This window comes from Scardinius erythrophthalmus (assembly GCF_964197995.2).
Source record: "Scardinius erythrophthalmus genome assembly, chromosome: 3".
NCBI lineage: Eukaryota > Metazoa > Chordata > Actinopteri > Cypriniformes > Leuciscidae > Scardinius > Scardinius erythrophthalmus.
This window is the reverse complement of record NC_138223.1, coordinates 14,207,108-14,233,083: the sequence shown is the minus strand read 5'-3', so window position 1 is coordinate 14,233,083 and position 25,976 is coordinate 14,207,108. Positions and strand designations below refer to the sequence as shown.

At 38.1% G+C, this 25,976-nt stretch overlaps 1 protein-coding gene across 1 annotated transcript in view; it reads left to right on the top strand.

Annotated features, from left to right (window-relative positions):
• The window catches only part of sorbs2a (sorbin and SH3 domain containing 2a), a 54,392-nt gene extending 30,249 nt beyond the window's left edge, over positions 1-24,143 (top strand). The window contains exons 7-24 of the mRNA XM_081362235.1: positions 97-272; positions 2,406-2,472; positions 2,605-2,655; positions 3,643-3,847; positions 3,934-4,048; positions 6,218-6,301; positions 7,619-7,675; positions 9,048-9,094; positions 9,662-9,837; positions 10,546-12,228; positions 13,023-13,084; positions 13,351-13,448; positions 14,155-14,269; positions 14,364-14,492; positions 14,600-14,770; positions 19,929-19,966; positions 20,071-20,177; positions 21,304-24,143. Of these exons, the coding sequence (XP_081218361.1) occupies positions 97-272; positions 2,406-2,472; positions 2,605-2,655; positions 3,643-3,847; positions 3,934-4,048; positions 6,218-6,301; positions 7,619-7,675; positions 9,048-9,094; positions 9,662-9,837; positions 10,546-12,228; positions 13,023-13,084; positions 13,351-13,448; positions 14,155-14,269; positions 14,364-14,492; positions 14,600-14,770; positions 19,929-19,966; positions 20,071-20,177; positions 21,304-21,365 (3,443 nt within the window). The 3' untranslated portion in view covers positions 21,366-24,143. The remainder of the gene's footprint in view (positions 1-96; positions 273-2,405; positions 2,473-2,604; positions 2,656-3,642; positions 3,848-3,933; positions 4,049-6,217; positions 6,302-7,618; positions 7,676-9,047; positions 9,095-9,661; positions 9,838-10,545; positions 12,229-13,022; positions 13,085-13,350; positions 13,449-14,154; positions 14,270-14,363; positions 14,493-14,599; positions 14,771-19,928; positions 19,967-20,070; positions 20,178-21,303) is intronic.
• Positions 24,144-25,976: the final 1,833 nt, after the last annotated feature.

Sequence of the window (25,976 nt, the reverse complement as noted above, 5' to 3'; positions counted from 1 at the left end):
GCTGTATCCAAACCTCTCTCTCTCTCTCTCTCTCTCTCTCTCTCTCTCTCTCTCTCTCTCTCTCTCTCTCTCTCTCTCTCTCTCTCTCTCTCTCAGAGGGTTCAGAGACGTTGAAGAGGGAGACCATTGTCTCTGGTCAGACAGTGGTCAGTAGCTCTGTGCCCATTGCTCGTTTCTCGGAGGAAGAGAAGAAGGTGTCTGTGATAAAAGCGCCCCATTACGAAGGCATTGGACCAGTGGATGAGTCAGGCATTCCCATCGCCATCCGTACGGTGAGTGATATGCAGGCATTTTTAAGGGAACTGACAAAAATTACAATGGTAATAATTGGTTAATTGATTCTCCTCACCTGTTCCCTCTGTTCACTTAAGCCTCGTTCAGACTGTCAGTTCAAATCAGATTTTTGTTCATATCCGATTGGAATCTGGCAAAACGGCAAAAAAATCATGAAATGTGATTTTTACAAATCTTTTTTGAGCTACATTCATGTGTGGTTTGAAATCCTATTCAAATTGCATTTCTGTAAATCCATTTCAGTCTGACCACTCTAATCAAAATTTGCTTTGTTTTTGTCACTTTCTCACGTCACGTAAAATGTAAACATAGTAGACGTTGTTACAGTATAGGAAACATGCTGAAAGTCACTATAAAGCAAGGTTGTGTTGTTGAGCCGGTCAAGCAGAAAATTACATTACAATAAAGACATGTTTTGAGACCGGCAGAGACGACAGCACAGAATAAAGCTGTGCAGCCTCCTACGTTTCTGCCGCTGCCTCTGAAGACGTAGTAGTCCAGTGCGGCGGCTACATATTGTCATGTTGTAAATAAGACAACATCTGGATTGCAAAAACCTCCACATTGCTGTTGTAGTTTTTGCCTTATGTCTACCAGCGCAACATCATTGCCATAGAAACCAATGCAGATATTTCAGATCTGAACAGTTGCGATACACAGTGTGGACAGTCAATAATTTATATCAGATTCCAATCAGATACACAAATAATCGAATTTGAACTGATAGGGTGAACATAGCCTTAATCTGTGTATAAATAGCCCTCAGTTTTAGTTCATATTTGTCTGTTCTCATCTGTTATGTTGGTTGCTGTTCTCTTGAGTCTCTCTGGTTCGCTTGTGCTCCTGCGTGTTTGTTGTTTTGATTATATTGTTAATAAATGTGACTTCTGCAAGTAGATCCGTAATGTCCATAATGAACTGCAGCATGTGATATGATCAGGACTCTCTTGAAAAGCGAGTCATTGAACCATTTATTGAACCAATTCATTCAAAACACTAATTCGTTCAAGAGAGAAGCAACTGTTGCTCGGAGATGCGAGTGGTTGAGTCTATTTTGAATTTGTTTGGTTATTTTTGTTGGCAAAATACACAGAGTGACTGCCAATATTTTCTAAAATGTGAGTTACTCCATATTAATTGTGTTTATTGAACTGTTTATATCAGTTTAGTGTTATGAAGCAGGTTTTTGAACCAGTTTAGAGTACACAGCGCTTTCCACTAATAATCAACAGAATGTTGTGGTTGGTTAGTACAGAGATTTTCATATCTTTTATTATGTGTTGCAATATCACAGGCGGATCTGGTTAGTAACGGAACAAAAACAAAAACTCATCCTCTTTTTCAAGTCACATGAAACGGAAGTTGCAATAGTCTTTTCTTCCCTATTGTAACATCTATCCGAGGGAAAAGTATTCTTGAACAAGAAAAAATGTAGAGCGGGACCTGATTTTTTCCATCAGGTATTGATAGGATCATTGGATCATTGTCGTTTGCTGTTGCTATAATCTTATGTGAATCTACTGCACCTACCAAGCCAGTAAACACATCATCAGAGAAGAGAAGAGATGTTGCTGCAAGAGAGAGAAGTTATTTTGATTAAAGATTATGAAGGCACAAGAATTTCAAAGAAAGAAAAAAAGAAAGACGTGCACGGATAAATCATTTATAATAAATACTGCAATATTCCATAAGAAATAAGAATCGTCCATTTTGATTTCATGGAGAGTTTAAACAGTACGACATCTGCTGACTGTCACTGATCAGTTTTAAAACAACGATTAGCTGTTAATGATCTGTTTTGAGGGCATTTTTCTTGATTTGTGTCCGAGTTGTTGTGACATTTGATCCTCTTATTGTGGTTAGAGGAATGCTTTTGAGCTCTCAGCAGTTCAGACTGTCTGTGAATGTGTGTGTTTGTGAGCAGAAGAGAACATTCCTGGCTCTTTGCTGGCAGGTTACTATGATACTCCCTGTCTGTTTCTCTCTCTCTGCTTTGGTGATTTTGTTGGTTGTCAGGTAATGACAAATGCTGTTAGCTTTTTGTGCGCTCAACCAACAAACTGACAAGGCTGCTCGTTTCTGTGTGTGTGTATGTGTGTGCTTCTGTTTAGACTGTGGACAGACCCAAGGACTGGTACAAGACCATGTTCAAACAGATTCACATGGTTCATAAAGCAGGTGTGTATGATGGAGTGAGTGGGAGGATAATAGAACATATCCTGGAGTATTCATTTAAACTGACAAACACATACTTTATTTTTAGACTTTTTTTGGCTTTTTTTGCTTAACTGTGTAATTCTGTTTTAACAGACGATGACTATGCAGACACATATAATGCATCTTATACTGTCATAAACAATGGTAAGATCTGAAATCTGAAGAGCTGATGTAAACTTCCATCTTCCATCTGGTTGCTTAAAATCTAACAATGTGTAATAGTGTTATAAAAGTCTGAATCATATGTCTGTGTTTCTGCGTTGCATATAAGAAGTGTTTTTTAGTTTTTAGGGTATTAAATTGTACAATATAACTATTTAGGTGTAATTATTTTTCTACAGTACCTATCTACCACATTAACAAAAATGGATATTCAATTTGAGTTACAATTGTGTTAAAAATAGAATAAAGAGTTGGCATCTAGAAAGTGTCAAATTACTGTATTGTTTGTCTTAAATTGTGAACAATAAATATATTATTTTGTAATATAATATATTTAGTTTTTTTAAACCTAAAAAGCTATTTTGTGATATTTGCTGATATTTCTTTAAAATAAATAAATATAATTTCTTATATAACATACACTAACTTTTAAAAGTTTGAGGTCAGTAAGATTTGTGTTTTTGAAAGAAATTATCACTTTTATTCAGCCAAGAATGCATTGATCAAATTGATCAAAATTGTTAGTAAAAACGTTTAAAATGTTGCAAAATATTTTTAAAATAAACAGTTCTTTCCTGAATCCTGAAAAACACTTTTTTTCAACATTGATAATAAGTAATGTTTCTTGAGCACCAAATCATAATATTAAAATGATTTCTTCAGGATCATGTGACTGAAAATTCAGCTTTACCATCACAGGAATAAATTATATTTTGAAATGTATTAAAATATAAAACAGGTATTTTGAATTGTAGTCATATTTCACACTACTACTGTTTTTGCTGTATTTTTGATCATGTAACTTGCGTTGGTATAAGAGACTTCTTTTAAAAACATAAAAAAAATCTGCCCCCAAACTTTTGAATAGTAGTGTACGTTCATTTATTTTATGTTTTGCTCTAATGTAGCCACTATACATTTGTTTTGTTGATCTGTCATATTACTGTGATATTCGTGCCTCTTTCTTAGACAACTACCCTCCTGTCCATGCACACCCACCCCCTCGAACACACACGTACCGGCCTCTCTCTAGAAATGCCTCAGACACGCCGGACGGTGCCACCCAGCGGGAGCTCTCACAGTCACCTGTGCCCCCGCCACCCCCTCCCATGCCCTCACTCCTTCAGCTCCGCTCGCGGGACATGGACAGAGAGAGAGAGTTTTCACACGACCCGTAAGACACCCAACCTCATGCAATGAGCTCCGTTTCAAAGGTGCCCGACCACTCTGATTGGTTCTTATTGTCATTGTTACCTGCAGAAATGAGTGGGGTCCTCCAGATCGTAAAGTGGACACGCGTAAATACCGGGCGGAACCACGGAGCATCTTTGAGTATGAGCCTGGAAAATCCTCCATCCTCGAGCAAGAAAGGCCTGTGAGTGATCATAGAGTGATTGTTGTTCATTCATTTAATTTAAACTGGCTTAAAAATCCCCATTACATGGACTCATGGTTTCAAAGGTCTAAAGGAAATTCTGTTCTTGGATTCTCCTTCATTTTAGAGTAATTCAGTGCTGTTCCAGTCTATTTAATCACAAAATCAAATATACAGGGTCAGTCTCCTACACGGATTAGGCCTTGTCCTGGATTAAATTGCTCTGTCAGCAGAGACTTGCCATTTGAAAATCTTTTTTAGTCTGCGTAAAGCCAAATTTGTGTCCCAGAAACTGTAGAAAGTTTTAAAGAAGATTAATATTTTGTCATTATTTACTCACCATGTCATTCCAGACCTGTATGACTTTCTTTTTTCTGTGGAACACAAACACGCACATTCAAATATGACATTTAAAGATGCGTCCCACCAGGTTTTTATGTGGATTTTCACAATAACGAAATAACGGAAAAAATTGTGGTCTGTTCCTCAAAGTTATCATAACCTCAGACTGAAATATAGTGCACACATCATATGGACCACTTTTATGATACTTTTATAGTGCTTTTTTTGTCAATTTTTTTGTTAAGTGTGTAAAATTAACATCCTAAACATTTTTCTACAACATGTTGTTTGAAATAAATTAAATTAATATTTAGATTTAAGTAGAATTTAGTGAACTAATCATTTGGGACAATTTAGTTTTCAGTTAACTTTTCCTTTAATTTCTGTATGATGATTTTTTTAAATATAATTTTACAATTTTATAAAAGTATAATTTTTTTTTTTTTTTTTTTTTATAAATGCAGCCTTGGAGAGCATGAAAGACTTCTTTTAAAAACATAATGAAAATTAAATCACAAAGCAAAAATCTCAATTTCATTGTTTTTTTCAGTGTTTGTGCTTGAATTCACCTTTATAAAGTTGTCGCTCACAGGCCTGACTGTTTAGTACAATGTCGAACTGCAGTTTTCCAGCCGGATGATTGGACATGTGTTAAGGCTGGGTTTCCATGGATTATTTGACCAGATATTGGACCATCAGCAATGAGTTTGCTTATCAAGAGCAATGTGGTGCTATAGCAAGCTTTCTTTTGCTTTGTATATTAGTTCATGTAGTGGGTAAAATATTGGTAAAGGTTTGCAATAAAAACAATCAATTGGAGCTATAGTGCTGTGGTTAACATTAAGTCATGATATTCATGCGAGCAATGCAGCTTTGAATTTTGCCAGCAATACAGCATGTCCTAATCCCATTCTTCCCTTAATAATAACTCTTTCTTTGTACTGTATTTGTGTAAAAAAAAAAAAAAAAGGCACAAACAAAATGGCTCAGTTGAGGATTTTCCCCTATGCTTCCTTTGAGAGCAGTTGAACTTTTATTTTGCATTGCAGATGTAAAGAGCTGGAAGGGTGTCAGACAAAGCGGCGCAGTTGTAGCCAGTGGCTCGGTTCACAGGGAACAATGGGATAGAAATGTCAGGAGGTTGAATCACAGCACTGCCCTCAGCACAAATGCTGTGGATGTGGCAGTGGGAGATGTCCCAGGTGGCAATATGAGTGGGCAGTTTTCTCAGCATGTTCTGACATAGCTCGAGGATGAGAGAAAAAGACTTTAGAGAGAGAGAAGAGAGGAAAAAGCATGATGTCTCCCCCTTCTGGACAGAACTGAAAGGCACAATTCCAACTGATAATGAAAAGTCTGTCATCCTTTACTCACCCTAATGTCGTTCCAAATGACTTACTTTCTTTTGTGGAATGTTGACACTTTTGGTTCCCATTGACTTCCGTTGTTTTTTTGTCCATACAGTGGAAGTCGATGGGAACCAAAACTGTTTGGTTATCAACATTCATCAAAATATTTTATTTTGTGTTGCACAGAGGAAAGTAAGTCACACAGGTTTGGAATGTCATAAGGGTGAGTAAATGATGACAGAATTTTCTTTTTTGTGGTGGACTATACCTTTACGTCCTAAGTATTGTTATGATTTGATGTTGCATATTTTGTGTGTGAAAGAAATTGTGTTGATGACCCACAACATCATCCTCTTCTGTTCTTTACCCGCCATGCCTTGCAGCATATTTTGGTCCTAACGCTGATTGCATCTCTCTTTTCCTCTCATTGTTTTCCTCTCTGTTTACCTCTATTCTTCCACGTTGCTTCTTGCTCCAGACGTTTGATTTAAACCCAGATGACATAGATTTAGAGAACGAGCCTTGGTTTAAATTCTTTTCCGAGTTGGAGTTTGGACGGCCGGTAAGTTGAATGAGGGAACGGCAGGTTGGCATGCTGTAGGCTTTAATCCGGCACAAATGCTGTTGTGTCATGACAAGCATCTGTGTGTATGTGTGTGTGTGTGTGTGTGTTGTAGTTAAAGTTCTGACTTGTGGCTTTAAAAACACTTATTTGACCAAGGAATCTGTGTTTGCACACTGAAAACAGTAAAATGGCTTTTAACATCACCACAATAACAATTAGCACAATAACATGCGAGAGGCAGCAGGTCTGATGTTAAACCACAAGGCCAGTGTCCCAAGACAAGTAAATTATCACGCTCTGTTTTCAAAACACTCACCGAAAGAGCAACATTGTCTGTACTTGTGCTCTATTTATGGGGTACAGTGTTGTTTTAAGAGGAATTTGATTCGTTTTTAATCACTTTAAGTGTGAAACACTGTGTTTTTGCTTTGGCTCTGTTTGCTGTATCACACACCTGCTCTTATTATACAGCTTACAGCTCTTATAGCTGCAGAACCTGTGCAGAAAACACTCTTGACATGTCTAACTCTTTTTATGTGAAAGATGAACAGATGGTGGATAATACAGTGGCCCTAAAAAAGGATTTGGACACTTAATCCACTTATAAACTTTGCACTTTTCTAGCTGAACAAGATCACATCAAGAAGTTCTAAATGCTAAAACAATAGATAAACTGTAAAAAGTATTCAGACACTCAAAACCTGGCGTTCTCTAATATACTTGAGCATGCACTATACTACTAGGATGTAACCAAATTAACTTTTTTTTTGGTTGTGCACATCCACTAGTTGCAAATGCCATTACAAAAATAATGTCTTTAGGTATTATCATTATTATATTTTATCTAATGCAATGAAATGCATAAACATTTGTAATGTGTAGCTCAAGTCTACATATATTTTGGAGGCCACTGTATGTTCATAAATGAGATATGCGCAGTTCCTCCAGCTTCTAGAACACACTTTCTGGCTTGTTTACTGGTTGAGATTGCTGCCACCATGTGTAAACAAGCAAAATATGTGTGAAGCCTTTTGTAGTTTCATCATTGCGTGTATTACATGTACACGCAATCGTCAGTGTGTGTAAGGTACTGTAGGTGAAGCATGCTTGGGCACTGTAGTCGATTTTCGAAAGAAAAGCACTAATATTCACCCTTTGTTTGTTTACGTGTTTTGTGTGATCTCTGTTTCTCCATGTCCTAACGTTCTCACTCTCTCCACATGTGTCTTTTTCCCATGATGCACCTGCTTCTCCACCTCATCTTCACCTCTTCACCTATGTGCTGTTCGTTCGTTCGGGTGGCGGGGTATTCAGCCTCCTAAAAAAAGGTTGGATTATAATCCTGACTACTCCACACATGCTGTGGCACAGGTAAATCTACCCTCCTGTCCATCCATCCATCCATCCTTCCTTTGCTTGTTTCTTTGCTCGTCCTACAGTTTGCTGTTCTGCTTTCCACTTTGTCATCTATTATCTATATCTTCAACGTTCTCATTTCCTTTCACTTTTCCTCCTGCCCCATCATTTATTTTCCAGATGGCAGATGAAAATCAGTTTGACCCACATATGTGAATTCTTATGTAAACTATACAAATAAAACAAATGTAAAATTAAATGTGAAATAATTAGTTAACATAATAAAGGTCACTTTAATTGAGGCATTCTCAGATGAAAACACTACTGAAAAATATGAAAAAATATGCTGAAAATGTAACACTCACATATGCATTTTGTGGTTTAAAATGCTTTTTCATAACTTTTTTTATTAGAATGTTCTTTTGTATTATTAAGTCACTCGCTGTCAGGTTGACTTCCTCTTCCCCCAGTTTTAAGTTTTTAGTTTTAAAGGGATAGTTCACCCAAAAAGAAGATTTTTAGAAAAATGTTGGTAACCAAACAGTTTTGGTGATGATTGACTGCCATTGTATGAACAATAGTTCTCAAAGTATCTTAATTTATATTCCACAGAAGAAAGTAAATCACAGGTTTAGACCAACATGAGGGTGAGTAAATTTTTTGGGTGAACTATCCCCATAATTTCTTTGGAAATTTGCAGGGTCTTCTTAGAATTTCCTCTGATGAATGAATGTGTTCATGTGCATGAGAGAATGTTTGTGTTGTAAGGTTTTTCTTTCTTTCTTTTTTTCTTTCTTTCTTTTAAAATATGTTGTTTGAGAAGAGTCACATGCTCACAAGTAATACTGAAATGCACAATGTGCCTTTGGTTTGGCTTTTTATTTATTTTCCTATATCTGGCTTTGGATCAGCATTGGTGTATTAAAAAAGCTGTTCTTAATTGCTTTCCTTTCTTTTCTCTGATCCAAGTCGCATGGATACGCCAGAATGAACAGCAGAGACTGCTGTATTGTGCTCAGATTTGTTGTAATTCACCCCAGGCTGTGTCAAAGGAAAGGAGGCGTGGCGATCTTGGATAACATAATAGACTGGGCTTCTTGTGACCTTGTGCCACGTGCAGCCTCTCTGGATCTGTACTGCTTTGTTTGCTGGCTTTTGTTGGGCTCTGGTTTCTGTGGGGCCCTGTCCCCTTTTTTATTATTACAGGAGGTCACAGTTCATTTTCACAGTCCTTCAAGGTGGGATAGAGAGATGTGGAACCCTTGTCAGTCTTCGTTTTCTTTGCGCATGCGGGGGGAAGGTTGTGAGCGAGGCACAGGACGGGTGCGTTACACTTCTTTGTTCCCATGGATCTCACTCTTCCCTTTTATTGTCTGCTCTCTTTCAGTCATCCCTCTATCTCTCACCTTCCGAACAGCCTGATGGGCCTTCAAGGTAAGCTCTCCTTTCATTCACATATCTTATTTTCTCACTCAGGTTCTTTCATTTCGCAGAGAGATGCTTATTGGATATCCATTGGAGGGTAGAAACTGAGCATCCTCTGGCTAATTTTATTTGTTCATCATGTTTTAAAAGCTCTGCCACTCTTTATTTGAGTCATTTAGTGTGTACAGTATATGAATGCGACATACAATAATGGTGTGTGCATTGGAGTATTAAGCGTTCTTTATACCTCCTACTGCTTTCAGATCATAACACATGCTGTTGTTCATATGGCATCTATGTACATGATATTAGAACCCTTTTTTAGAACTGTTTAATGCATAGAAAACCCTGTAGTCAGACTGTCATTGTCATTCTGGGTGGTGTTTACATTTTTCAAAATAGCATAAACAGTTTATTCGTTTGGTTTATGCACTGTTTTACAGAATCATTAAAATTACACAGTTATTCCCTTAATTATGAATTTTTTAGGCATAAGAATATATTTTTTCTCTGTAATCTTGTTTACATATGTAATATGTAACAAGTTTAGTGTCATTTTTGATCTTTGAATTTCAGTTCTGCAAGTGACTACAGGAAAAGACGAAAGTCAGAACCATCTGTCACTCAAGCCAACACAGGAAGTGAGCAGAATGCCAGTCAAGTATCTTCCCGCCCTCTGGATTCCCATAAAGCACAGACATTGAAGAAACCCACCATACGTTCCTCCCCCTCCTCACCATCCAGAGCCAAAGGTAATTTCCGACACACTCACACAACTACACATGCGTATAGAAGGTGTTAGACTGATCGAGTCTTGTTGATCATGCATCAATGCCTTAAGCCCAAAGTATACTTCTGCCGTCTACGTTCTGCGACGGTCCGCGCACTGTCCGTGTGATGTAATTATCATCATCAGGAGGGTCTGCGGATGTCTGCACACACCGTCCTAATCCCGTGCGGACAGTGCATGTACAACAGCACATATGCAAGTGACTTGAGCACTTGAAAACAAAGTCCACTAGATTGTGTCTTTCCACACATACGGTCAAAGGATTCTACTTTAAAAGGCTCGTGCTCTCGACTGTGCACGAGACAGAGTAGAGCGCTGAAAATGAATTATACCCGGACCTTCATGGGATATTAAATTATTGCAAAAAAATTCCGTCAAAATAACTGTTTGATGGATTTGTTCTATTACAATTTCTTGGTTGAATAATTTATAAAAAATTCCTAATGTATTTTTTTGTTTGATTTATGTCAAATACCGAAAATACTACGTGAGCTTTTACTACGTAATTACGTGAGACTGCATGTTGTCCTCTTTCTCATATAACTATACTGACACTTTCTCACTTATACCTGTTTTCTCTCGCTTTATCAATCTCTGTCTGCTGAGCTAACTAACCAGCTTTCCTGTCTCCTCTTTGTCATGCTGCATTGGATGTTATTTTAATTCACAGCTGGAGACGCTAGTGAGTCACTCTCCTCCTGTATGAGCTCTCCAGGTATGGAGCATCCTTCCTCTCATCTCTCCTCAGACTCCCTCACTATCTCCACACCAACCTGGCGCGGCTCCAAGCGCTCCATCTGCTTCAAGAACGGTTGGCAGACAGGCCGACATGAAGCTGCAGAGACTTGGAGTAGCGTTGATGATGAATCTGCCATGACCCCTACATCACCACGGCTCAAATCACGCAGCTGTGATGACTTGTTGTCTGATGGACATGGTGCTAGTAATGACGGGAGAGCATCCACTTCTGTGACGACCACTCGCTCGGAAAGTGCTGGTTCGTTGCTCGATGAAGACGCTCCACAGAAGCCTCAAGTAAAAAGTCTTACCTCATCTCCCAGGGGGCGTCGACATCACCGGCGTAAGATGGCACATGATGCTCCAGGTTTCCTTCAGCTCTACAAGAAGATGCACCACATAGACCGTGAGCAACTGTTGCCGTCAGAGGTGATTCGGTCTGTACGAGCACGAATCCTCGAGTTGGAACGACTACAGCAACAACAGAGGCACAACCTCCACGGTTGGGCACCTTTTGGTCATGAGGTGCCACAACACATGGTCCCAAACCGTATATCGGAATATGAACAGCTGATCCAGAAATCAAAGTCCATGCCAGACCTTGGTGACGAAAATGCCCCTTCGGGCACCACCACACCAGGGTCCTCGAGGGCCAGCAGCTGTCCCAAAAGACGCTTTTCTGTTGAATCACTTTTGGAGGAGGAAGATCCTCCAGTAAGGTCTCGAAGTCCCCCTGAGGGACAGCCAAGACTGGGACCAGAAAGCAATAGCCTGGTGCCAATTCATGGGAAGAACCAGAGGCAGCATCAAGACTACTCGGACAGTGAACAGGACGCCTGTGCCTCCGAAATGAGCGACATCCACATAGAAGGGTCTTCACTTTGTAGCGAGAGCGACCTGGATCATTGCTCGCTCACCTCATCGGAGAGCTTCTACAGTTCTGGGCAACATCACCATCATGGACGCCATCACCATGGACACCATCACCACCGCCACCATCACATGCACCAGAGTGTGGGTCAGAGTCAAGGTTACCAACACCGCCACCTCATCAGCTCCTGTAAGGGTCGTTGTCCGGCATCCTATACACGTTTCACCACCATGCTAAAACATGAGCGACAACAAGAAAGGGCTCGGCAGGAATCCCATCCTGCTGTTACATCTCCACAAGCCCAACAGTCACCCAGTGAGTCAGGCCTTTCCAAACTGGCCTTCCTGGTCAGCCCTGTGCCTTTCCGCCGGAAACGAGGCTCCCCGCCGACCCAACGACGACATTGCAGAAGTGGACGGCCGAAATCCAAAACTGCGATTTATGAGGCTTTAGATGCTGCTTTGCAGGACATATATGACCACATAAGAGCGGAAAAGGGACAAGGACCAGCAAGGATGCCAGATGACAGCATATTACGGCGGTTATTGGAAGAGTTGCTACCAGACGTGCCCAAGCGTAGCTCCTCCTTGCGGGCTCAAAGAGGGTCCGGCTCCCCCTCCTTGCCCCACGTCCACCAGCCTTACCATGGAGCCCACCAATGTGCCTCCTACCAGCAGCAACACCATGCAGACGCCTCCAACAACAACCAGCATAATGTTAATGCTAATGTGCACTGCTACTCAGGTGCAGCTAGTTCTTTGTCTTTATCTTTTTTTATCCTTCCGTATCATTATTGCAGAATATACCTCAGATGTTACCAATCGAAAACATGCAAACGCTTTCACTTCTTTTCTACATAATCAGCATGCTTCTTCAGCATGGCACCTACGTGTAGTGTCTGAAGTGAATGTTTTAGGTAACTCGGTTGCCAGTGGTTTACTTTTAGGAGGAGGGACATTCTCATTCTAAAACAAATTTGATTAGACAATAGTCAATATTTTGTACTTGTTTACTTCATTTGCTAATAGTTAGCTTTAATGCTAACACAAAAACTCCAATTATGAATGCATGGAGAATTTAACAGTGTTGTTTCTCTTTAAGCCTGTCTCATCCCTGCAGTTCATACTGTTTATGTGCAATAATACAAGTGGAAAAGAAGTATTAGCAGTTCATGGTGCAATTCATGTCTGGCTAGTATATGCATGGTGTGTTTACTGAGCTTAATTTTATGATTTGATTTTGTGCCCTTGCCCGTCATTGTTTTGTTTTTGTTTTTATTTGCTGATGTATGGAATACTGTTGTTAAACCGCTTTTTTGTTTCCTATTTTATGCACTTTCTATGTCAAGTTTTTATGTCATATTGTGCTGTTCCAGATCATCCCTTACTTTTTGTTTGACCCCAAATGTGAAATAAATATTTGTACATTTTTTAATTGTCTCATTTTCCTTTTGACAGCACTAGAATGCATGTGGTGCCACCATGGACATTACACAAGTGTGTTTTCTTTCTGTTGACCTTTTCTCTGTGCTTCCACAGATCAGGGCTCTGATACAGGACGTCTCACACCACAAAGCAGAAGACCCACTCCAGAAAGAGAGGTAGAAATGTTGCCATCCCTCATATCTATTTTTACATGAGCTACTTTATTTAATTAGAACCATGATTTGAAACCTGCAGGGAAAACATAATTGATTAAAAAGTAAATGTATGGTGATGGGAACCAATCAGAGCAAATCCTGAATCCTTATTGTGCTATGCCATAAATCCCATGATCTTGTAACCTTTATTTTGGTTAAGGTCTCAGAAAATATGGTTTAGGCGTGCATATGTTGGATAGCTGATGGTCTTTTTGCTTGCCTCGTAGGTCTCCTCTAAGCAGATGACCTATCTTATATTGTCTTCTCTCCTCCATCAGAAACAGTCTGCCAGGGCTATTTATGATTTTAAAGCTCAGTCTGCCAAGTGAGTATATATATAAAACTCTGATACTATAAGCATCTCACTGAATTTGAATCTGCAAAATTGACTGTGCCAGCTTTTTTGTGAAAATTCATTTAATTTTACTCCCACCATTCAAAACTTGTTCTTTCTTTTGTTTTGCATTTTGTTATGTGGCATTTTTTTGCTCTCTGGCTTCTGCATACTAAAGTAAAATTGGTCTCTGCATCGCAATTGAGCTCTGTGCTGTCAGTCATTGCATGAAAGTGTCAGCTTGCATGAAAATCCATGCTAATAAAACCATTAGAGAATTTCAAAGCCCATGAATTTCAGCCTTACATTTGCATATCACCAAAATACATTGTTTAACAAAAAAGATAAGTATCACACAGCTTGCAAATAACAGAGTTTTTATATATATATATATTTATATATATATATATATATATATATATATATATATATATATATATATATATATATATATATATATATATAATTTTACTAAACATGTATGTCCTATGCACCTGCCTGTGATCACCCAGGGGTATTTGTCATTGTGCACCACAGAAAGGTTTTTGTTATTTGTTGTATCAGTAAGTAGAGATTCAACTGACTGATACAGAAGGTAGATTCAGTGTCAAATATGTATAAATAAATAGGTATAAATATATTATCCTTACTATGTAAGTAATGCCCATTTTGCCTGCACATGTGTGTGCATTTACAGGGAACTTTCCTTTAAGAAAGGTGATGCAGTCAACATCATCAGACAGATCGACAGCAACTGGTATGAGGGGGAAAACAGAGGTCGGATTGGGATTTTCCCCATCTCTTATGTTGAGGTCAGTGTCTGTATAACCTATTGAGTTAAACTAAACCCTGACACACACTTAATCATATTCTCTCTTGCGTTCTATCTTTTATTCTCTCCTTCAGAAGGTGGCATCTCCAGAGCGGAGGCAGCCTGTCAGGCCTCCTCCTCCAGCTCAGGTTCGAGATATGGGAGAGGCCATAGCACGATACAACTTCAATGCTGACACTAACGTAGAGCTTTCTCTTAGAAAGGCAAGTGTAAACTCCTATAACACACCCTACCATCTCTCAAGCTCTAAAATATGCACTTACTAACTCAACTTAGCCTTAATTTTAAGCATGCATTTTTGCTGTTGTAGGGGGAGCGAGTGATCCTCCTAAGGAAGGTGGATCAGAATTGGTACGAGGGAAAGATTCCTGGCTCAAACAAACAGGGCATTTTCCCTATGTCCTATGTCGATGTGATCAAGGGCTCTCCTTCCAAGAGCCCCAGTCACCAAGGAGACACACACACACATAGGGCACAGAAGGTAAGTCCTGCACCAGTTTTGGACCATCACACCCACAAAGTCTGTCCTTATTTAAACCAATAAGTTCATAAACCAGTCTTTCTGATTTCTTTCTTCCTTGCTCAAGCACGATACAGACTCCCATTTCCCGTGGCTTGATTCTGTCACTAGGACACACCTTCAAACGGTCACTAGCGAATGGCTGTCCCTCACATTGGGTGTGTCCACCTCTTCCTGTGGCAGTCCTGTGCCACCCACCCCTCCTCCCTTACCCAGCCACCTACAATACATAGGTCTCCAATCCCCTGCTCCACTTGTGCAAAGGGTGACCCCACCACAAAACCTTTCCTCCCCTTATTTCAGCCATGGACCAATCCCTTCAGAGTCCTCAAATGTTTCCCATGAACTTCTCTACAGAGATAAACCAACAGACATAGATGTAAAAGAAACTTTTAGTTTACCCATGAAATGGATCACAGACTATAATCAACAGCTGTTAAGAACTAAACGAAAGGAGCATGATGGCAAAAAGCTCTTAGAAGACATGTATTTAAAGGAGCACAGCTTGAAACAAAACTATGACCCATCTAGGCCAATAAGCCAACCTGATCCATATGGTGAGCTTATGTCGACGTTTCTAAAAAATCAACTCCATAATGAACTTAAATGCAGATTGGCCAATCGATCGAAAAACATAGCTATTCAAGATGTATTACCTGACAGGCCAATGTCCATCAGTTCAAGTCACAAATCAGAAAATAAACTTGATCAACATCATGATATCTTTGAGAAAAAGGCTGAGGAGCTGCTGTCAGTCATTTTGAATGAGAAAACAGATTTTTACAGTCCAGTAGCTGCGCTAAAATGGGAGGAGCTTCCGGAGTTGTACATACAGGAAGAGGATGATGAAACAATCAGCAGATCAGCCTTGGAGGCTGTTTCAAAAAAAGAGGTGCAACATGCTGTGTGACAGAAGCATGATAGTCTGGTTGTGTGTCGAGTGTAAAAAACACTTAAGTTCAATGGTATTTTTTTGTCAATTCTGAAAAAAAAAATCTTATTATTTGCATGTTCTTTGACTAAATTAAAGGGGCCATATCCAACATGTTTGTAAAAAAAAAATATATCCGAAGTGCATACAGTATGTATAGTGTTTTTCAGTGTTTCTTAAACAGATTGGTTTTGCATCTGAACCTTAATAGCCTCTTCACACCAAGAACCACAACTATAAAGATAACTATAATGTTAACTAGCATCCACACACCCTCAGACGATAACTTTCTGTTATAAGTGTGCGCTGTAGTTATTGTTGTCTGACACTTTAAATGCTCTAACATTTTAAAGTGAAGTGGATTCTGAGATTGGCAGTCAAAAATTGTATTGTTCTAGCCTGGCAAGCCAGACCTACATCAAGATGTTAGGTCTGGAAACTCACCAAAGTCACGGCTCAATCCGAGGGGCGGGATAAACGGCTGTCTTTCAAATTCCCTCTGCACGCAATAGGACAGCGCTTCAACCAACCAGAGCATTTTCCCAACAGCGGAGCTTAGTTGATAGATTCAACTTTTGCCATATCTTCCTTTTTTTAAGAATGACTTAAGTGCCGTTCTTTGCTCTTTTCTCAAAGAAAAACTTAACTCCAAGTACTCCAGAGTCGCGGCCAAAGCCGATTCGAAAGACCGTTGTTCTCCATCAGCAGCCGCCATTCTTTGTTTTCAAGTAGCAGCAGCCAGGTAACCGTCGCAACTCTGTCGTGTATGTTAAGCCCGCCCCCGCCTACTCTGTACACAACGTGATTGGCCTGACCCAATCTGGGTTTTTGCAGCGAGAAGGTTTATTGAGAGTTGCTAGACCAGCCTGGCTGCGAAATACATTTTGCTGCCGCTAGGGTGCGTCTAGATTTCTAGGCTAGTATTGTTCATCAGTTAAAAAAAAACATTCTGAAAGTGATTCCAATGTTATCGTTCACATGAGCCATTAGTTGGGGTGTGGACTTCCCTTTTCTCATAGAATTAGAATGATTATAGTTCTTGTTATAGGTATTTATCATTTATGGGTTGTGGCTTTTCTGTCAGAATCCGTTGGAAAAAAGATTTATGAAGATATGTCCAGTTTCCTGAGTGGTATCATCAGATTCACCAATCCTGCGTTATCCTTATTACTTTGCCATAACTGGACGTGCTAAACTTCTGGATACTGAATAGGTGTAGATAAGTAAACATTGAAGGTTACATGACAAGATTTCTGAATAGAAATGTAGTCTACTTTAATTATATTTCAAAAGATCAAGGAAAGTCCTGTTTTCCATGATATGGCCCCTTTAAATAGTCTTTGTCACACTAGTTTTGTGTGAAATTTTGACAGTCAGGCTTACAGTTGTAAAAAGTAGTTCACTTCAGTAGTTTCAGCTTTGTCCTTCTCTTTGCCAGGCTGACTCCTCCATCACTCCACCTCTCCCCTTCTCCTCCTCCCCCACCCCTAATTCCTCCCTTACTCTGTCCTCCACTAGCTTTTCTCCTCCACACATTGAATCATCTGCCTCTGCTGTTCACTGTTATCCACCGTCTTCTTTCAAACCTTATCAATGTTCTATTTCTTCACCTCTTCCTTTGGTGCCCTATTCCACCTCTATCCTCCAAACCTCAGTTGTTTCTTCCCCTTCGGACTCTCCTCTCCCTCCCTCTCTCTCCACTCCTCCTTCTCCTCCGCTGTCTCCTCCAAACTCCCCAATCCCTCTTCCTCCTCCCCCTTCAGCGACTCTCAATATTTCTCCTTCTTCGGCCTCTTCTTTACCTTCTAATTATCAATACATTTCACCTCCTTCTCTTCCTTCCTCATTTCCGCAACCCCTTCTTTCTTCTGTTGTTCCTCAGCTATCCTCTCCTACTTCCACTTCCATTTTCTCAAATATCTCTTCCTCCTACTCTCCTTCTCCTCCCTCCTCTCCTCATTTCTCGCCAATCCCGCCATCTCCTCCTTCATCTCCTATTCCTTCTTTCCATCCACCTCTTTATTCCTCCTGCCAGCCTCTTCTGCCAACTATACCAGCCTCGCCACCCTCCACTCCTTCTCCTCCTCCATCTTCTTCAGACCGCATCCCATCTCCTGAAATTCCACCTTCTCCTCCCAGTTCTCCTACACTCCTTTCCTCACATCCTCCCTCCTCTGTACCTGTAGTCTCCACTCAGCCCTCACCATCCACCCCCCCATCCTCTACATCTATTTCTCCTCTCTCCCCACGTTCAAAGCCTCGGTCTCCTAAGATTAAGGTAAAAAGAATGTACAAAACAGTGGTTTCAGGGGTGACGTGTGGTGCATGCACGTGTGTTTTTTTTGACATTAAGCAAACATTAATAGTCATTTAATTTGTGGATATGAACCCTGAACCTTCAGAAAAAAAAAACATGTTTTTGTAAAAAACATGTTTTTTTGTAAAAAAACAGGCTATGTAAATATGTGAACAATAGAAACATATTAATTTAATTCAAATGACAAGACTTTATGATAGTCTTTTCTTCCCTATTGTGGTATATCTAAGTGAAATGGCTTCTCAAAAAAAAAACAATTTTAGGACGGGACTTTGTCCATATTGATATTGTCCATCAGAAACTGATTGGATCGTTGTTGTTCGCTCTTGTTGTGATTTCATGTGAGTGACAGGTTGTCCAGCCCATCAGAGAAGAGATGTTGTTGTGAGAGGGAGGGGAAGTTATTTTGATTTAAAATTACGAGGGCACGGGAATTCAATTTAATAAAGATGTGCACGGATAAATCATTTATAATAAATACCGCAATATTCCATAAAAAAAATAAGAATTGTCAATTTTGATTTCATGTTGACTTTAAGGTTAGAAGAAGTAATGTCTTAAAGGGCTAGTTCACCCCAAAATTACAAATTTTGTCATTATGTATACACACTCATATTGTTCCAAACCTGCAATAGAAATATCGCAAGCTGCTCTTGCCACACAGTTCAATCAGACCAGGGCCAAGCAAGAACATGGACCACTTTTGTGCCTTTATGGTGTTTTCTGTATTTCTTTAAAATAAATCACTATATCGGTTATCAAAAGTTTTTAGAGACTGTTTTTTTCAGTGGATTTTTTTTTGTTTTTGTATTGACCGATATTGTATATTTAATTGTGCATGTCCCTATTTTTACATTTATATTATAAATTAAACAAATAAATTTAATCTTATATTAAATTAATTCATAAAATCTCAAAATGAACATCCATTGTAATGCCTAAATTTAGCATTTAAAATGATTGTCTTAGTGTTTCTTTTTAATTTAAACAAAATAGTATATCATTACAATATCAGCATTTTATCAATAATTAGCCATAACGTGAAAATAATCAGCCAGATTTTTAATATACCTGTCCTTATTTTTAGCTTAACAGCCAGTAGTTACCAAGACCTGTTTTTATTGCAAGAGGGATAAATAACAAATGGGATCCAATACATTCTTTCTCCATTTTTTGTTCACTGGAAATTTGTTTTCAATAGTTTTGTTGGTTGAATGATCGACAAACTAAACATTCCTCATTCCGTTATTTTAAATACGGTGTCTGAGGTCAATAGTGCAAGTGAGACAGGTGTGTTTTTGCATGTCTGTGTCTCTTACTTGCCCAAAGTTGGACTGTACTTATCAAATCCCTAATAATTCAAGATTTTGGAATCGCTACTAAAACTGAAATGGAATTAACACAGCATTATTTATAACCTCATTCATGGTCTTAATCTCAATACCAGCAATGGATTTTGTATGAGAATGCTGATCTCTGATTGGTTGCCTTGCATTTGATTCTTGCAGACAGTTTATAGGCAGGAAGTGGTGGTTGAGGGTAAACCACCACGTAGCCCCATATCCACCAGGAGGCGCTGTTTATCTCCCTGTTTATCACCCAGTAGAGCACGAAGGGTAGGATGGAGTGTGCTGTGACACTAGCACCAGTGCAGACTGGGAAATGAAGTCCTTTCTAATCTCTTTTATAGTCCTCTGGTCGCATCATGGGTGGATTTCCTCTATGTGTGTATCGTAACAACAGGTTATGTGATGACGATGAAGACTCATAGAATGACATCATGTGCCTGGATTTGGCATGATATTCTGACGCGTTAAAGTGTTACATGCACACTATAGTGACCCTTTCTACTCTTTTTTTCTGTCTCTCAGAAAATGATGCAGGATACCCAGAATGCAGGCGGTGACCCGTAAGTACATTTTACCGTTTTTGACACTGTCTGTGTTGTTTAGTTTATTCACTGTCCAACCGTAAACAGCACATTTTAAAAACGTAATTTTAATGTTGCTCAAGCTTCCAAGCTGTCTACAACTATGTGCCTCGTAATGAGGATGAGCTGGAGCTGAAGGAGGGAGACGTTGTTGATGTCATAGAGAAATGTGACGATGGCTGGTTTGTGGGTATGTCTTTTATAAAGCTACTACAGCACCTCTGCAAATGGTATATCATTTCCATTAATAAGACTTGCTTGAATGCTTTTCTGTTGAACTTTATATTCATAAAAGAATCCCAAAAAAAATATATATATCAAGGTTTTCACAAAAAAATATTAAGCCACACAACTGTTTTCAGCTTTGCTATCACAGGAATGAATACTTTTAAAATATATATTCAAATAGATAGTTATTTTAAATTGTAATAATATTTAACAATATTACTGTTTTAATCAAATAAATGCAACCTTGGTGAGCATTTAAGAGTTCTTTTTTAAAAACATCTTATTGACACCAAACTTTTGATCTGTAGTTGATATACTAAAGGGTTTTATGTGCTAAAGAGTGACCGGCTGTACTTATTTCATGGTTCGCACAAGGTGCTTAAAGTACTTGAAGTACTTGAATTTGACTTTTTGAAATTTAAGTCCTGGAAAACCCTTGAAAACAGCCATTTTAATGAAGAAGTACTTGAAAAGTGCTTGAATTATTGAAAGACAATATATGGGAATTTTTTTTTTTTTTTATTGATAAAACAATCTTTTCACACAAAATGAACGCTGCAGCCCCTCTTATATAGATATAGAGGCATTTCGCATGGCCATGAGCGTGATATTGCTCATTTAAATATCCAAGTACAGCTTTTATTCTTCAAGTCAATCATATATTCATGGGAGAAAAAAATCAGTCCTTAAAAAAAAAAAAAGTAGTGATTGAAAAGTCCTTGAAAGTCCTGGAATTAGATTTTACAGTATCTGTACGAACCCTGTTATTTCAGAGCTAGTGTTATTACTAAATAAATAAACAAGTGAATTATTTGAGTTGAAGTTATTTTATTTTAACTGCACCGCTAGGTATGTAAGAAATCAATTACTTTGGCCAGTTGTCAGTTAGTTATACAATCATTATACAAAAATATTTGACCAAATAATGTGATTCACCAATCAGAATCAAGAATTCCAGAGTAAATGTAATTATGAAAACAAGTTTAATGACATGTTTTGACTATATGTAATCATGTTGGTTAAAACCGTTCATGAAAGTTATTGTATTGTATTGCTGATAGTCGTCTTTTCTGTGTCTTTGTTTTCAGGTACCTCTCGTAGAACCAGGTTATTCGGAACGTTCCCAGGAAACTATGTTAAAACGCTTTAACAAAGAGGAAACAATGGCACAAATACAGCCACTCCAGTGCCTACTGTGTAGGGCCAATGAGGCACCTCACCTTTGAGAAAGTGTGTGCGTGTGTGTCTTTATGTGTGAGTGTGTTCACAAACACAACATTTTTAGCTCTGCCATTTCTGCACAGACAAACCACTGAAATTAATTTCACTTTGAGCACTTTTTTGTGCCATCACACAATCTCCTCACTGTTCCTTTATCTGCTATTTTGCTATTTTGACATTTTGTTATTTTCCAGGACGTGGTAAAGTTAGTACGGTGAGGATTCAGGTAGCGTGGTATTGAGTGAGGTCAGTAGAACAGTATAAATGGTACTGAGGAGAAACCTCAGGCATCAGTGTTAAACTGAGTGTGTGTGTGTGTATATCTGTGTGTAGTGTAATAAACAGTGCACGGTTTATAGCAATATAGAGACCACTGGTTATAGATGAGGATGTATAGTTTCATTAAAATTAGCTACAGGTCATGTCATGGACAATTATAAAATTGTTCATTCCCCTTGTGTGGCCAAAATAAGGAAGTGATAGAAACAGATGTGTTTTTAACCATTAATTGTATAGTTAACTATGGGGTGAATTCACTTTTTCCAAGTCTTCTCAATGGCAAAAAATGTCCCAATCATCCTAAATTCACCCCTACTTTTGCCATACAGAATTACATTACATGGAGAAATGTTGCTATTGTTTAAGTGGCAATCATTCATATAGGATAATGTTTGTATAATTATCAGTGCATTGTGGGTATTTGTATAAGTTGTCTTTAAAAAGAAAGTGCATTGACATTCTGGAAAGGAATTTGGTAAGAAATATTTGATTAATGAACATGTTTTCTAATGTTTACTTGAGAATTTTTTGAATGGACTGAGTTTTAGAATTGTAAACCAGGTGTCAGTGAACCACCTGACTTTCATACAGTAAAAAACAAACATGTAAATCAAGATTAAATCATTGCTGGTTTTAGTAATGAATGGCAACAATGTTACAATAACAAGTTAGTAGAGCCTGTTATAATGTTTCATTTTTTTTCCATTTTTTTTATTTTATTTGTTAACCTAAATTAACTAATTTATCTAAAAGGTAATTTCTTGATCTCTGGTATAAAACTTAAATTATGTAATTTATCCGCCACGTTTCTCATGAGATCCACTCATATAGAGATTGCATCGTATAACGCAATAGAGAGAGTTGTTGGTCTTTGATGAATGTTGTTCACGTTTCTTTTTGAATGATTTGTATATCAGTATTTTCTGCACTAAGTGTATCACTTGTGTTCTCATGTGAAAGCATAGCTTGCGTTGCATCGGCTTTTACAAGTACGTATATTCAGTATATGGAAAAGTGTGTCTATGAATTTCACAGACAGCAGAGCAATCTTAAAGCACCTTAAACATTTATTAGTTCTATTATTTTTGTTTTCTTTAAAGTTGAAGTGCGTAAGAATGTTAATAATGAAATATTGTCTCCTTACGTAGCATAATATGCAGGGACAACTATAATTAAACCATCCATAGGTTGATTCATCCAAGTGTAAACACACACTGTGGCACTGGAGCACAACCAATAGTTTGAGTTTGGGGCGGAGTTATCTGTTTAGCTGTCCAATGGCTGATGGGAAGGGTTTTGGAAAGCTATTACATTTGTTGATGCAGAAATGACACACTTCAACTTTAAATATTTTAATCCCACTGTTTGCATTTTCCAGCTTCACGGCTGTGTTTGCTGATACTATGTCCTTTTGTATTGTACTGTACATGAGTTTCACTTCCATTATAAAGCCCTTCCTTTCTCACTTTTGGTTTCTTTCATCTGTTTTTTAGTCATTTATACTTCATCCCATGTGCCAAATTTATTCTACACACCCAACTTCTGTGGTGCAAAAAATGAAAGAAAACGTATGCAAAAAAGAAATAAGCAAAGAACATTTTTGGGACTAATAAAGGACTTTCTTCAGCACAGGATGGATACTGATGCACACTGTAGTCAAACTGCAGTCACGGTTTGCCTTTGCTACAGCCACAAACTACTCTCCTCTACTAAAGACAGTGGATTTTTTGGAGGATATTGTTTTGCCTTTTTCTTTATAGGCATATAGTGTTAGTGTTAACACTATATAAAATATGGTGTTATTTGATTTGTGTGTGTGTGTGTGTGCTTGATGAACTGGTGAGCTTAAGAGGATATTTAACCTGCTCACTTTCAAATAAAGCTTTCTCTCTCCTTCTTTATTATTTTCTTTCTCTATCTCTCTCCCTCTGTCTCTGCTCTTTTGTTTTGTTCTATATCCAATAAACTTCTGCTCAGTTATTTAAGATTCTGTTTATCCACTACCCCCCAGTTCATATAGAACAAGTCATTTTTATATTTCTCTTTTCACAGCTAAAAGTGCATATTTCAAATCAAACAACAAAGCAATTGTTATTTACTGTAAAGATAACACAGGCAAACTTGTCAAGGAATTTCACGAAGTGATATATGATAAAATAGTATACCATTCAAATGTTTGGGTACAGTAAGATTTTTATATTTTTGGAAAGAAGTCCCTTCTCACCAAGGCTTCATTTATTTGATCAAAATACAGTAAAAACATCATTATTGTCAAGTATTATTATAAAATAAGGTTTTCCTATTTAATTTATTATTTTAGCTGAAATTTCATCATCCATTACTCCAGTCTTCAGTGTCACATCATCCTTCAGAAATCATTCTAATGTGCTGATTTGATGCTCAATAAACTTTTTTTTTATTATTATCAATGTCGAAAGCTGTTGTGCAGGATTTTTTTCAGGATTCTTTAAAAATAGAAAATTTAAAAGAATAGCATTATTTGAAATAGAAATCTGTTTTAAATAAAATTATAAATGTCTTTACTGTCACTTTTGGCCAATTTAAACTTTAACACACACACACATTTGAATTGTAGTGTATATTTCTAATGTAATGACATTCAAGCATTTCTAAGTGTCCAAATAACTTTGTATAGTTTACCTGATACTTCAATAATATTGTAAATTGTCACAGTACAAAGCCTGTGAAACTATAACCGTGGATCTCCAAAAAAAAGTTACTTACAATGATGTTGTGTCCACACACACACACACACACACAAAAACATTACTAAACATAACACACAGGTCAATGAAGTAGCTGACGTCAATTATCATTGACGTTTATTTTGTTTGGCTCTATCCCCAAAAACCTTTTATGGAATAAATCAATCAGGCCTGTTGAAGTCCAATTTCTGTCTATGTCTTTGGGGTTACATTGTTACTCTGTTGTTAAAGAGCTAGAAACTTGTATTATAATAGAGTTATGTCATTTATTTTTATATATGTAAAGCTGACTGAACTAAAAGATGGAGGAATTGATTAGACGAGAGATGGAGGAAGCCCAACTGTTTGTGCCAGGAAAAAAAGCAATGGAAGGAAACAGAAGGGTTTACATTTGGATCCATGTCCACTGCCTTATGTTTATTATTACTGTATCAACAAAGTAGAAGTATAAAATCAGGCCACATGAGAGGAGAAGATGTAAAAATGAGAGAAACTGAACAGGGCTCTTCTTAACATGTGAGATACAGCGAAATCCAGATTGGTAATAAAAGAATGTGCCTGTGAGACCTCACAAGCCTCTACTTCGTACACTCACCAAATAAGGGCAGAAGCAGTGAGCCCTGTCTCCAGGCCATATACAAGCACACGGCCCGCCATGAGGACCAGAGAGTCCTGCCTCAATCTCTGCTGGATGCATGACAGTGAGGTCAATGTTTCTGTGTAGCTCTGATCTAAGATCAGTCTCCCTTACTAGAAATATGGTAGAAGATTCTTATATTAACAGAAAAGGGAACCCTGAACTAATGCTTAATCCTCCTAGGCTGGACAAAAATGGACACACCTTGGCACACCTATTTATTTTTTTTATCTTAAATTGCCAAGGAATTCTTTTTTTATGGATGGACTTGATTTCACCTATAGTAGAACATGTTGCTGGATCAACATCCTTGTTCATTCAATCCAATCACCCGATCAGATTTGAGTGACAAGTTAATGTCAAGTTGTTGTCAAGTTTAGGCTTGACTTCTAGGGACTTCTACATCATTCTTATTCACCTCTCAGTCATTTCCCTCTGATTTTAGGAACATGTTATGGGTGGAGGAAGGTTTAGGCGTAGGGATAAGGTTAGGATTATGTTTTTGGACAGGAATGTTGTTCCAGGATCAACAAAAGATGTTGATCCATGAGCACTTGGCAAAATAATGGAGACCCTTTTTTATGACCGCTTACACTTATTGAATAAAGTCCCTTTTATTGGATCAGATTGCATACCTTAAAACGTTACCAAGTAAGTCACTTACAAAAAATGTTTGTAAGAAAAAAACAAAAAAAAAAAATGTTTTCCAAAATTCTTACAATGTAAACGAATTATATAACGAGCATCCAGGCTAATATTTAAGATAACCATCAAACGAGCAATCAGTTAATCAACCAACCAATCAATCAGTCAATCAATCAACTAATCAATCAACCAACCAATCAATCAATTCAAGGTAAAAAAAACAAATATATGTCTCTATTTCCTCAAACAAAAG